This window comes from Pongo abelii, chromosome 9, assembly GCF_028885655.2.
Source record: "Pongo abelii isolate AG06213 chromosome 9, NHGRI_mPonAbe1-v2.0_pri, whole genome shotgun sequence".
Lineage (NCBI taxonomy): Eukaryota > Metazoa > Chordata > Mammalia > Primates > Hominidae > Pongo > Pongo abelii.
Genome location: NC_071994.2, coordinates 73,416,701 through 73,430,080, shown reverse-complemented (window position 1 = coordinate 73,430,080; position 13,380 = coordinate 73,416,701). Strand labels below are relative to the sequence as shown.

The window sequence follows — 13,380 nt, the reverse complement described above, 5'->3', positions numbered from 1 at the left end:
CTCATCTGTGGTTACTTTCCCCTTTGTTCACTCTGCTCCAACCCTATTAATTTTCTTGCTTTTTCTCAAACATGTCAACCATGCTCCTACCTCAGGATTTTTGCTCTTTCTTCCCTCTTGAATGTTAAAATGCACCCCCTCTTCCCATAGCCACATGGTTTGCTTTCTAACCTGTTCAATTCTTTGTTCATATGTAACATTCTCAATGAGGTCTTTCTTGACAACTCTGTTTAAAAATTATACCCCTTCATCTTTATCCCCAGTACTCTCTGTCTTCTTTTCCTGCCTATTTTTCTCCTTGGCATTTATTAGACTTCTGTGATTCAAGCTATATTTTAAAAAAATGGGTATTTGGCAACATGTGTAGAATGGAGTAGATGTGAAGGGCATCAAGAGTTCAACTGGGAAACTTTCAGTAGTCCATGTAAGAGAAGTTAAGACTTTGGCTTGGGATAGTCATAATCAAAGTGGAAAAGAAAGTGTATTCATTCAACGTTATCAAGACCTACTGTGTGCCAGATGTGTTGCTAGTGCTAAACATGTAAATATAAATAAGATGATCCTTGTGTGAAGAAGCTCACTGCCTCGTGTAGTGGAGGAATCACTGGAAGAGCTTTTTCAGAAATCACAAATTGGGATCCATTGTTGCTAAGGGCTTGTCAGAATATCAGTGAAGGTGAGGTGGACATGTGTGTTTTGAAGAACTCTGCAGTGATGGAAATCTTCTGTATCTGATGGCTACTGAGCACTTGAAATATGACTAGTGCAACTGAGAAACTCAAATTTTATTTCATTTTAAATAGATATATGTAGCCAGTGGCTACCATATTGCAGGGCACTCATCTGCTGAATAATGAGATAGATATATGTAAAAAGCTAATTATAACATAGTATGATATATGTCTGGTAATAGAGCTGTGTACTGTGGAACATAGGGTTCTTTCTCTATCTTACCTATTTTGCTGATGCATGTTATAACTAACACATATGACTAGGTATTGAAGAAATAGAATCAGTGGGATTTAGAAATGGACTGATGAATGATGAAGAGGAAGAAGTCAAATATAAAAATTTAAAATTTTAATGTCTAAGAGTATTAGAGGCTCACATGGTGGTGTAATTGACACAGGAAGTAGAAATAAAAATTGTGTGATTCTTGACCTGTTTTTTGCATTCCAGGTTGCTGTTTGTAATTTGGCTTCCCTGGCCCTGAATATGTATGTCACATCAGAACACACATACGACTTTAAGAAGTTGGCTGAAGTCACTAAAGTCGTTGTCCGAAACTTGAATAAAATTATTGATATAAACTACTATCCTGTACCAGAGGTATGAATAGATTTCTCTTCTTATTGGTAATTATTGAAATCCAAATTGAAAGGAATCAATCATGATCTTCAAGTCATCATTTAAATGGTTATCAATAAAATGGTTTGAGAAAAAGAGGTAGTCTGTCTCATTTGGTACAGAATGTTGCTTTTCCTGTTCAGTAATGTTTTCTCCTTTTCTTTAAAATCTGTTGACACAAAGGCATGCCTATCAAATAAACGCCATCGCCCCATTGGAATTGGGGTGCAAGGTCTGGCAGATGCTTTTATCCTGATGAGATACCCTTTTGAGAGTGCAGAAGCCCAGTTACTGAATAAGCAGATCTTTGAAACTATTTATTATGGCGCTCTGGAAGCCAGCTGTGACCTTGCCAAGGAGCAGGGCCCATACGAAACCTATGAGGGCTCTCCAGTTAGCAAAGGAGTAAGTATATGGATGAAATTGTTTTTGCCTGTGAGTACCTGTAGTGGGCTGAATGGTGACCCCACAAAAGGATATGTCCACATCCTCATTCCTGGAAACTGTGAATTTAATTTTATTTGGTTCAAAAAAAGGGTTTTTGCAGATGTAATTAAGAACCTTGAGATAAGGAGATTTACCTGGATTATCCAGGTGAGCCCTAAATCTAATGACAGTTGTCCTGCAAGAGACACAGAAGGGGAAGCAACGTGACTATGGAGGCAGAAATTGGAGTGTTATAACCACAAACCTTGGAATGCTGATAACCACTAGAAGTTATAAGAGGCAAGGAACAGAATCTCTTCTAGTGCCTCTGGAGGGTGTGTGGCCCTCTCAACATGTTGATTTTGGGCTTCTGGTCTTCAGAACTATGAGAGAATAAATTTTTGTTAAGTTACCAAGTTTTTAGTAATTTGTTGCACCAGCCATAGTAAACTTCAATACCTTTGTCCTCTGGAGTAAAAAGGATACTCTGTTTTAATCTCTTATTTAGAACTAGTCATTGCTAAAATAATGTAAGAGGGATGCTGCCAGTGTTAGTTTTCTGTGGATTAAAACATGGCATTCGTTATCTCACAGTTTCCACAGGTCAGGAGTCCAGACTTAGCTTAGCTGGGTCTTCTTTTCTGGGTCTGTGTTCAAGATGTTGGTAAGGGCTGTGATCTCGTCTGAGACACAGAGTTCTCTTCCAAGCTCACCTGGTTGTTGGCAGAATATATTTCAAGAACTCATGGCATCTTGCTTCTTTAAGGCCAGTGGGAGAGACCATCTCTCATTTCAAAAGGGGCACAGTCTAGTCTCTTTTGAGGGTTGTCACCTGATAAGTCAAGTCCACATAGGATAATGTCCTCACCACCCCTCCACCACCCCCCAACCCCGCTTTTTTTTTTTTTTTTGAGACAGTCTCGCTTTGTTACCCAGGCTGGAGTGTGTGGTGTGATCTCAGATCACTGCAACCTCTACTTCCCAGGTTGAAGCAATTCTGCTGCCTCAAGTCTCCCAAGTAGCTGGGAATACAGGCGTATGGCACCACGCCTGGCTAATTTTTATATTTTTAGTAGAGATGGGGTTTTGCCATGTTGGCCAGGCTGGTCTTGAACTTGTGACCTCAAGTGATCCGCCTGCCTTGGCCTCCCAAAGTGCTGGGATTTCAGGCATGAATCACTGCCCCTGGCATAATCTTCCTTTTATTTAACTCAGAATCAGCTGATTTGCAACCTTAATTACATCTGCAGAAACCTTTCACCTTTGCCATAATCACTAGAGTGACATCCATCCTATTCTCAAGTCATGTCCATACTCAAGTGGAGATTATAAATAGCCTGTGCACCAAGGTGTGGGAATCTGGGGAGCTGTCTTAGAATTCTGCCTTTCCCATTTTATTATCAGTACTATGATTCTTTTCTATATATAAAATGTTAATTTCATTTCTGACATTCCTGCTGGTATTAGAAAATCTAATGTGTGGTTATTAGAAAATAGGTGTTTTTAGCTAAGTAAACAGATCAAGGGACAGATGAAGGCACTGAAGAAAGTAGCATTTTTACTGTTAAAAAAAGAATGTATCAGCCACATGCTTTTATGAATGTTAGAGTTTTCTGGTTTGTAGATATGATATGGGATAATCAGTTTTCTTAGCCTGCTTCTGATCAATGTGACTACATGGAATTTTGTCCAGGAAAATCTCTGGAGCTTATATTCCTCATAGAGGTCGATTCGAAGACAGCATTTGTTGGGATGTGGGGACATGACAGCTAGTCATTTGTGGGGTTTTTTTTTTTTGTCATAGTTTTAACTTGCTGTAGAATAAATTTGAGTTGTGTATTCCTTAGATTCTTCAGTATGATATGTGGAATGTTACTCCTACAGACCTATGGGACTGGAAGCTTCTCAAGGAGAAGATTGCAAAGTAAGTGAAAAGATGTAAAGTAGCTTTGAAGGCAGAAGGGTTTAGGTTCACCTTCTGGATCTTCAGAAGTTAGATATGTCATTTTAACTTCTTAAACTCATTTATTACAAATGGGGCTAAAATGGCCTATCTCACAAAACTATTTTGGGAAAAAACTTTGTAAGATAATATATATGGTAACCTGGAAGTTGCTTGGCACAATGAAAGCATTTCAGTACCTGGTAGGAATTACTATTATTAGTTGATCTTATTTTAGGGACTTAATACACCTAGATTAGGTAATTTTGTTTCTCATTAAGGCTTTTTTCCAACTATGCTTTTTTTTTAAAAAAAAAAAAAGTTTTTCATTCTTGTTTATTTCCCAATTTAGTTACATCGGGCATATAAATGGCTTTTGTTTGAATTGATTGTCATAGGAATAAGGGATTTTGGAAGAGTTTTTGGAGGGTAATGTGTTTTAACTATATGAAAGAAAAATTTTAAAATTGAGTTTTTGTAGGCCTTTCAAACTAATAAGCATAAGGGATTCGAAGGCAGACAGAATGTTTTGCAGAGTGCATAACAAAGCAAATTGTTTTTGTTTTCTATCGTGATGACTTTGTCATTTATGGGTTAATGCATATGCAAAGTGATTAATATTTGGAGAATGAAGCAGTAGCTTTAAAATGCTCTTTAAAAAAACTGCCTTAAAATTGTTAAATTAAAATTGTTTTCCTACTCAAATAATACATGTTAGAAAATTTAGGAAAACATAGATTTGGAAAGAGAAAATGAAAATTATACTAATACTGCCTCCCCCAGAAAACCTGTGTGCATCTTAGTGTCTGTCATCCTTTAGGTTTTCTTCCAAGAGTACACACACGTGTATTTACATGGAAATTCAGCTTTTAAGAAAATGGACCTGTACTGTATTTATATATATATATATATATTTCCCTCAAAATACTATGGCTTAGTTTTTTATATACATGACTTTTTTTCTAATTTCAAAATTAGTATATGAACACAAATTTATTATTAATAAAGCTCAAGTACAGAAATAAAATGGAAAGTGAAAGCCCTTCTTCATACTTCTGCCAACCATTTGTCTCAGAAAACAAACCAAAAAAGTAACTTATTTTTTCCCAGAGATAAGACTTGTTAATGGTATGTATTTTTCTAGATCTTTTTCAGTACATTTGCAGATAGGTACACATACACGGTTTTGTCATATAAATATGATCAAACTTGATGTATTCTGGGCTGGGCACCGTGGCTTACGTCTGTAATCCCAGCACTTTGAGAGGCTGAGGTGGGCGGATCACTTGAGGTCAGGAGTTCAAGACCAGCTTGGGCAACATGGTGAAACTTAGTCTCTACTAAAAATACAAAAATTAGCTGGGCATGGTGGCGCATGCCTGTAATCCCAGCTACTTGGGAGGCTGAGACATGAGAATCACTTGAACCTAGGAGGTGGAGATTACAGGGAGCCGAGATCACGCCACTGTACTCCAGCCTAGGTGACTGAGACTCTGTCTCAAAAAAAAGACTTGATGTATTCTGAGACTTGTTATTTAGTGATTTATTTTGGAGCTCTTTCTCTTTTAGTACATGCAGGTCTACCTAATGTTTTTAATTATTACAGACAATTCCATAGTTTGAATATATCATATATGTATGACTTTTCACAACATTTACCTGTCTGTAGACAGATGATGTTGCTATTTTACAGATGAGGAAATAAAGACATGAAGATAGTTGGTGGTTTACTTGATACCTCACCACAAAGTGACAGAGTAAGGTGGAGAACCACCCCCCAAAAAAAGTAAATAAAAAAATAATAATAACTAAAAAGTAGAGAACCCAGTTGTATTAGTCAGTTCTCACACAGTTATAAAGAACTGCCTGAGACTGGGTAATTTATAAAGGAAAGAGGTTTAATTGACTAACAGTTCCACAGGTTGGGGAGGCCTCAGGAAACTTATAATCATAGCAGAAGGGGAGGCAAACAGGTCCTTCTTTAATAGGGTGGCAAGCAAAGTGCTGAGTAAAGGGAGAAAAGCCCCTTATAAAACCAGATCTTGTGAGAACTCACTATCTCATGAGAACAGCATGAGGGTAACCTCTTCTGTGATTAAATTACCTCCCGCCAGGTCCCTCCCGTAACACGTGGGGATTATGGGAACTACAATTCAAGATGAGATTTGGGTGGGGAAACAGCCAAACTATATCCAGTTGTACAGACTCCGTCAGGATATGAGGCTGTATGCTAAGCACTGTATGAATCCATAGGTATAGAATGTAGGAAAGACAGGCTCTTTGTGTTTTAAAAACTTGAGACTAAGAAAACAAGTGGTTAAGGTATATGGAAAGGTACAGGTCAGAGAAAATGTTTGCAGAGTAGATATTTGTATTTGACATTTGTATTTGTGCCTGCCTGATGAGGAAAGATGTTTTAAAATTGGTATCAATTAGGCTGAGCTTTGAAGATGAGCCAGGGGCAGTTGGGAGATTTCTTAGTGCGTCAGATAGTATATTTTCTCTTACTAGTCAAAAGATGTTAACCTTCTTCCAGGAACTTATAATTGAAGAATATACTTTGAGCATAATTTCTTCCTCTTTACAGGATAATGGAGAATTATGGTGATATTTGTCTGATTCTGACTACTTTCTCATCATTATTTTTCCAGAAGGGGCCTAGCACAGTGATTTTATAGGCACTTAGAAAAGAATGAGGGTTGGATGAACGTAACCTAATACAGGTGGGGAGCGCTTCAACAGTGATTTGAATATTTCCCTATGCAAGATAAGTGTATCAAGTGTTATGATTCCTGAGTGCCACAGTCCAAGTGGCATAAATCATGGCATGATAAGGCTAGCCAACAATAAAAATTGTACTAATTCAGTTTAGGAGTCAGGCATTTAAGAGGAGAGTGGGCTATAATAGCACCCATACTGTGGAATTGCCTCCCTGTAGGAGTTTAATTTGAAAGTCAACATGTGAGTTCAATGCATGTATGATGTTACATTTACATTTACTACATTTATCTACATTTACTACAGTGACTTAAAGTAGCTGCTTTCCTGCCAGATTGTAGCTTTGGGACTAGTACCTGATAATCTCCTTTTCTTTAGGTATGGTATAAGAAACAGTTTACTTATTGCCCCGATGCCTACAGCTTCCACTGCTCAGATCCTGGGGAATAATGAGTCCATTGAACCTTACACCAGCAACATCTATACTCGCAGAGTCTTGTCAGGAGAATTTCAGGTGAGCAGTTCACAACCAGCCCTACAGGGAGATCTTTCAAAAGCCTGATGTTGGGAGTAAATGCTCACTCATGTTTAATTTGCCAATTTTCTTAGTTTGGGTGCAAACTTTGATAAACAGAGTCATCTTCATCTGTAATATTATTATTTGTTATTAATATTTTGGCACAATAGGCATTTAATAAATAATCTGTTGAAAGAATGAATGAATGAGGGTTGAGTATGAAAGTAAGTTGTTGATAGTAGAGTTAACATGATGTTTAACCGTTATGTAATCATAGTGATATATTCTATAACTTCCCCCGGATGCTTAAGTTAGGATACTCAAAATGTGTAAAGGAGTATCATTTAAGGCAGTGGTTCTCAGACTTGGTTACCAATTAGAATTTATGGTGGGTGAGACCAGTGGTTTTTTGTTTGTTTGTTTGTTTTTAAGGTTCCCAGGTAACTCTTATGTGTAGCTAGGGTTGAGAACCCCAATTTAAAAGACTATTTATGAATTTCCAAATATCTTGAAATAAAGTTCTGTAAAGTTCGAGAAGGATACATTTCTAATTTTTTTAACCTAAGTATTTATAGATTTACCCATCTTAGGCACTATTCTTTTCACTTTTGCAAATGCCATATGTTTCTTTTTTAATGAAAATATTTTTTCAGCTTTATTAAGGTATAATTGACAATAAAAATTGTGTATAAATCCAAGGTATACAGAGTAATGATTAGATATGTGTATATATTATATAATGATTACCACACCACAATGTTTTTGTTGTTGTTGATGTTGTTTTTGAGAAAGTGTCTCACTTTGTCACCCAGGCTGGAGTGCAGTGGCGTGATCTTGGCTCACTGCAACCTCTGCCTCCTGGGTTCAAGCAATTCTCATGCCTCAGCCTCCTGAGTAGCTGGGATTACAGGCATGCTGTGCCACCATGCCTGGCTAATTATATTGTTTGTTGAATAATAGATGTCAAAATCTTAAAGGAATATAGCTTTTGTGTGGTGGCATTGATGTCTCATCTTTATAAAAGATAGAATTTACCAAGCAGTCTAGCATTAAATAATTCTTAAGTGATTTTAGTTTAAGCTTCAAAGCTGTAGTCTTTTCTAAGCAGTCACTGTTATTTATTTCTTCATACGTTTTCTGCTTTTCCATTCAGATTGTAAATCCTCACTTATTGAAAGATCTTACTGAGCGGGGCCTATGGCATGAAGAGATGAAAAACCAGATTATTGCATGCAATGGCTCTATCCAGGTATAGAATGAAAATGAAGTGTGCTCTGCAGGGGCTGAATTGGACATTGTGGTACCTCCTCACTCATGCTAGACATTGTGTTCATCTAGGCTTTGCTTATGTAGCTCTGTTCACCTCTGCATTGTTGTGCTAGGACTGTACACATCTTTACATAACCCTTACCATCTTGTTTTTATGCAATAATATAAAAAAGTAGCTCTCAATTTTTCTGCATCTTAGAATCAATTGGGGAGCTTTTAAAATCCTGAAGCTTAGGTTGCATTCCTTACCAATTAAATGTCTAGAAACAGGAACCAGACATCAATTTTTTTTTGTTTTTGAGACGAAGTCTCTGTCACCCAGGCTGGAGTGCAGTGGTGGAATCATGGCTCACTGCAACCTCTGCTTCCTGGGTTCAAGTGATTCTCCTGCCTCAGCCTCCCAGGTAGCTGGGATTACAGGTGCCCGCCACCACGTCTGGCTGTTTTTTGTATTTTTAGTAGAGACAGGGTTTCACCATATTGGCCAGGCTCCTGACCTCAGGTGATCCGCCTGCCTTGGCCTCCCAGGGTGCTAGGATTACATGCATGAGCCACCGTGCCTGGCCTCAGACATCAATACTTTTTAAAGATTCTTTCAGTGATTCCAAAGTATATCAAAATTTGGGGGATCATAGATAGAAAGACTGAAATTAAGAGAGTCAAGCTTAATTAAAAATCATGGTTGAGGACTGATAGTCCAAAAGACAGAGTCACAAATCGTGTAAATATTTGCAACTAAGAGTCAAGAGGCATTTATTTGCAGATAGAGGCGTCTGGCTAAATGTTGGTCTGCTTAGCAACACAGATGAAGAGTCCTATAACAGTTCCATATTTGATGACAGAAACTGTAGCATTAGCCAGTCTGTGTGTTTTAATGAAAGTTAACCCTAGACCTAAGAAAACCTGATTTTGGATTCCAAAGGGAGTTTGGAATCCTATCTTATTTAAAGGGTTTTATCTCATTGCTTCCCTTGACCCCTGTGAATTACAGCCCTTATTTTTTGTGTTTTCTGCAAAACTCAAGGGTCATTTATTGCTGCTTAGCTCTGACTTTTCCTTTCTTTAAGTGCCTCTAGAAGAATGAATGTTTGGGTCATAAACCAATTAAAAAATTGGTTTATGACCAACCAAAAAGGGATGCTGAAATTACTATCACCAGATTGATATTTGGTTGGTTAGATGCGGTTTTGTTCAACTTTCTAAATAGTCTTGGTAAACTTGATAATGATCATATCATATGATACTGAATGGTAAGGTCAGATCTGGCAGGAAGTAAAATGAAGGTCAAAGCTTGTGTCATTATTCTATTAATCATACACTACTTTCTTTAACTGGAGTAAAATAAACATTGGGTTTTCCTTCTTTAGAACATACCAGAAATTCCTGATGACCTGAAGCAACTTTATAAAACTGTGTGGGAAATCTCTCAGAAAACTGTTCTCAAGATGGCAGCTGAGAGAGGTGCTTTCATTGATCAAAGCCAGTCTTTGAACATCCACATTGCTGAGCCTAACTATGGCAAACTCACTAGTATGCACTTCTACGGCTGGAAGCAGGTTGGTAGAGAATATCAAGGAGTACTTAATTGCCAGCTTGAGATATTTTGGCATTGGAATGATTTTATGTTCTAGCCACCTATTAAATATTATCACCTAGAAGTTCTTTAAGTTCAAATCCAGAATGTTAAAACCAACCCATGGTTTTTGTACCAGAACAAGGTCTTGCCTTGGATTTTCTTGTTTCTGTTAGGTTTATTTCCTTCTTAGGTTTGAAAACTTGTAGTTACCTGTGATCCTTTCCTTCCTTTACTCTCCGTACAATTACCAAGTTGTGTTGATTGTTCCTTTGTATTATTTCTTAAATATCTTCCTTCCTTTACTGCTGCTGTTATTCTAAACTGACCTTATTGCTTCTAGTATCTCTGCTCCCAGCCATTTTGTGTGCATTACCACCATTCCTCAGATAAAACTTTGCACACGTCAACCCACTATTCAAAAACATCCATTGTTTTCTCACTTTATAAAGTGAAAGCCAGCTTACTTAGCTAGTCATTGCCAGCTGTAAAGTCTGGTGATTTTGGATTATGTTCTTATTCCCTGATAATGTATTGGGTAATTTAAGTAGAATTATAAATTTGTTTTTTAATTTAACATTTATTGAACATCTAGTATGTGCCAGGACTGAGGATACTGAATAGAAGATGATGATCTTTATCTTTGAAGTCTTATAGTCTGTTGTTACACAGAGACACAGTCTGGCTTTCTAAATAGTTATAAACTAAGGCAGACATATTGTCTTGGGCAAACCTGGAAGTCATATACATAAAAACAAAGACAAAAGAATAAAAATGTTTGACCTTTCCAAAGAGATAAGCCTGTTTTAGGGGTGAAAAGAACAGGATATTTCTGTCTGACTCACAAAGCATTTTTGAGAGTACTCCTAGAGGAGATAGAATTCCAAGTTAAAAAAAAGTTTGATCTGGTTCATGGGAATGTATTTTATTTTATGTATGTATGTATGTATGTATGTATGTATGTATGTACGTATGTATTTATTTTGAGACAGAGACTCACTCTGTTGCCCCGGCTGGAGTACAGCAGAGCAACCTCTGTCCTGGGTTCAAGTGATTCTCGTGTCTTAGCCTCCTGAGTAGCTAGGATCACAGGTGTGTGCCAACACGCCTGGCTAATTTTTGTATTTTTAATAGAGATGGGGTTTTGCCATGTTGGCCAGGCTGGTCTCAAACTCCTGGCCTCAAGCAATTCACCTGCCTCGGCCTCCCAAAGTGCTCGGATTACAGGTGTGAGCCACTGCGCCTGGCCAGGAATGTATTTTATTTTATTTTAATATTATTATTTTATTTTATTTTATTTTATTTTAGATGGAGTCTTGCTCTGTTGCCCAGGCTGGAGTGCAATCACACAGTCTTGGCTCACTGCAGCCTCAGCCTCCTGAGTAGCCGAAATTTACAGGCATGCACTACCCCTCTTGGGGGATTACAGGCGTGAGCCACAGCGCCCAGCCAGGAATGTATTTTAAATATTGTTGTGGAATGTCTAGTATTCTCGCAGAGTTTCTTCTAATAATTGTCTTTACTTTCCTTGTAGGGTTTGAAGACGGGGATGTATTATTTAAGGACAAGACCAGCGGCTAATCCAATCCAGTTCACTCTAAATAAGGAGAAGCTAAAAGATAAGGAAAAGGTATCAAAAGAGGAAGAAGAGAAGGAGAGGAACACAGCAGCCATGGTGTGCTCTTTGGAGAATAGAGATGAATGTCTGATGTGTGGATCCTGAGGAAAGACTTGGAGGAGACCAGCATGTCTTCAGTAGCCAAACTACTTCTTGAGCATAGATAGGTATAGTGGGTTTGCTTGAGGTGGTAAGGCTTTGCTGGACCCTGTTGCAGGCAAAAGGAATAATTGATTTAAAGTACTGTTCCGATGATAATGATTTTTTTTTAAACTCATATATTGGGATTTTCACCAAAATAATGCTTTTGAAAAAAGAAAAAAAAACCGGATATATTGAGAATCAAAGTAGAAGTTTTAGGAATGCAAAATAAGTCATCTTGCTTACAGGGAGTGATTAAGTAAGGTTTCATCATCCCTTTAGCACTGCTTTTCTGAAGACTTCAGTTTTGTTAAGGAGATTTAGTTTTACTGCTTTGACTGGTGGGTCTCTAGAAGCAAAACTGAGTGATAACTCATGAGAAGTACTGATAGGACCTTTATCTGGATATGGTCCTATAGGTTATTCTGAAATAAAGATAAACATTTCTCAGTGATTGTATGAGATTAATTTTGTCATTTATTTTCATATAAAAGTCAAATTTGAAAAAAAACATTTTCTGTTCTTTGAGAATTCAGGGAGGAAATTATATGCCTTTTTCTTTTTTTTTCCTTTCTGTAGTAAAATATGCCTAACATACAATTTACCATTTTACCCATGTTTAAACATAAAATTCAGTGGCTTAAGCACATTCACAGTGTTATACTACCATCACCACTATTTGTTTCCAGAACTTCATCATCCCAAACAGAAACTCTGTATCAATAAGAACATTAACTCCCCCTTCCCCCCCCAAATCCCTGGTAACCTCTATTCTACTTTCTGTCTCTATGAATATGCCTATTCTAGGTACCTCGTATAAATGGAATACATGTCTGGCTTATTTCATTTAGCATAATGTTTTCACAGTTTATCCACGTTATAGCATTTATCCAAATTTCATTCTTTATGTATACCACACTTGTTTTTTTTTTTTTTTTTTTGAGACAGAGTCTTGCTCTATCACCCAGGCTGCACGATCTTGGCTTGGCTCACCACAGCGTCTACCTCCTGGGTTCAAGTGATAAGTGATTCCTGTGTCTCAGCTTTCCAAGTAGCTGGGACTATAGGTGCGCGCCACCATGCCTGGCTAATTTTTGTATTTTTGGTAGAGACGGGATTTCACCATGTTGGCCAGGCTGGTCTCAAACTCTGGCCTCAAGGGATCTACTTGCCTCGGCCTCCTAAAGTGCTGGGATTACATGCATAAGCCTCCACACCTGGACTACCACACTTTGTTAATCCACTTATCTTTTGATGGACATTTGGGTTCTTTCCTCCTTTTAAGGAATTTTGACTAAAGCTCTTGTGAACATTGGCTTAAAAGTATCTATTGAGTTCCTGCTTTCAATTCGTTTGGGTATGTATACAGGGGTGAAGTTGCTGGAAATTATGGTAATTCCATCTTTAACTTTTTGAGGAACTACCAAACTTTTCCACAGCAGCTACATTATTTTACATTTCCGCCAGCAATACAATAGGGTATCATTTTCTCCACATCTTCACCAACACTTATTTTTCACATTTTTGTTTTTGTTTTGTTTTGTTTTTTGAGAGAAGGTCTTGCTCTGTTGCCCAGGCTGGAGTGCAGTGGTACCATCATAGCTCACTGCAGCCTTGATCTCCTGGGCTCAAACGATCCTCCCATCTCAGCCTCTCAAAGTCTTGGGGTTACAGGTGTGAGCTACCACACCCAGCTCATATTTTTTATAATAGCCATCTTAATGACTTGACAATTTCATTATAATTGTCTTGGTGTGGGTCTCTGAGTTTATCCTACTTGGGACTTACTGGGCTTATTGGATTTGTAGATTCATGTCTTTTGTTAAGTT

General features: G+C 37.7%; 1 protein-coding gene across 1 annotated transcript in view; it reads left to right on the top strand.

Moving 5' to 3' along the window:
• RRM1 (ribonucleotide reductase catalytic subunit M1) overlaps nt 1-11,726 on the top strand; it is a 42,802-nt gene extending 31,076 nt beyond the window's left edge. Inside the window, 7 exon segments of the mRNA NM_001132540.2 lie at nt 1,180-1,329; nt 1,531-1,752; nt 3,621-3,697; nt 6,812-6,947; nt 8,104-8,199; nt 9,587-9,775; nt 11,327-11,726. Coding sequence (NP_001126012.1) covers nt 1,180-1,329; nt 1,531-1,752; nt 3,621-3,697; nt 6,812-6,947; nt 8,104-8,199; nt 9,587-9,775; nt 11,327-11,515 — 1,059 coding nt within the window. The 3' untranslated portion in view covers nt 11,516-11,726.
• The last annotated feature ends 1,654 nt before the right edge of the window (nt 11,727-13,380 follow it).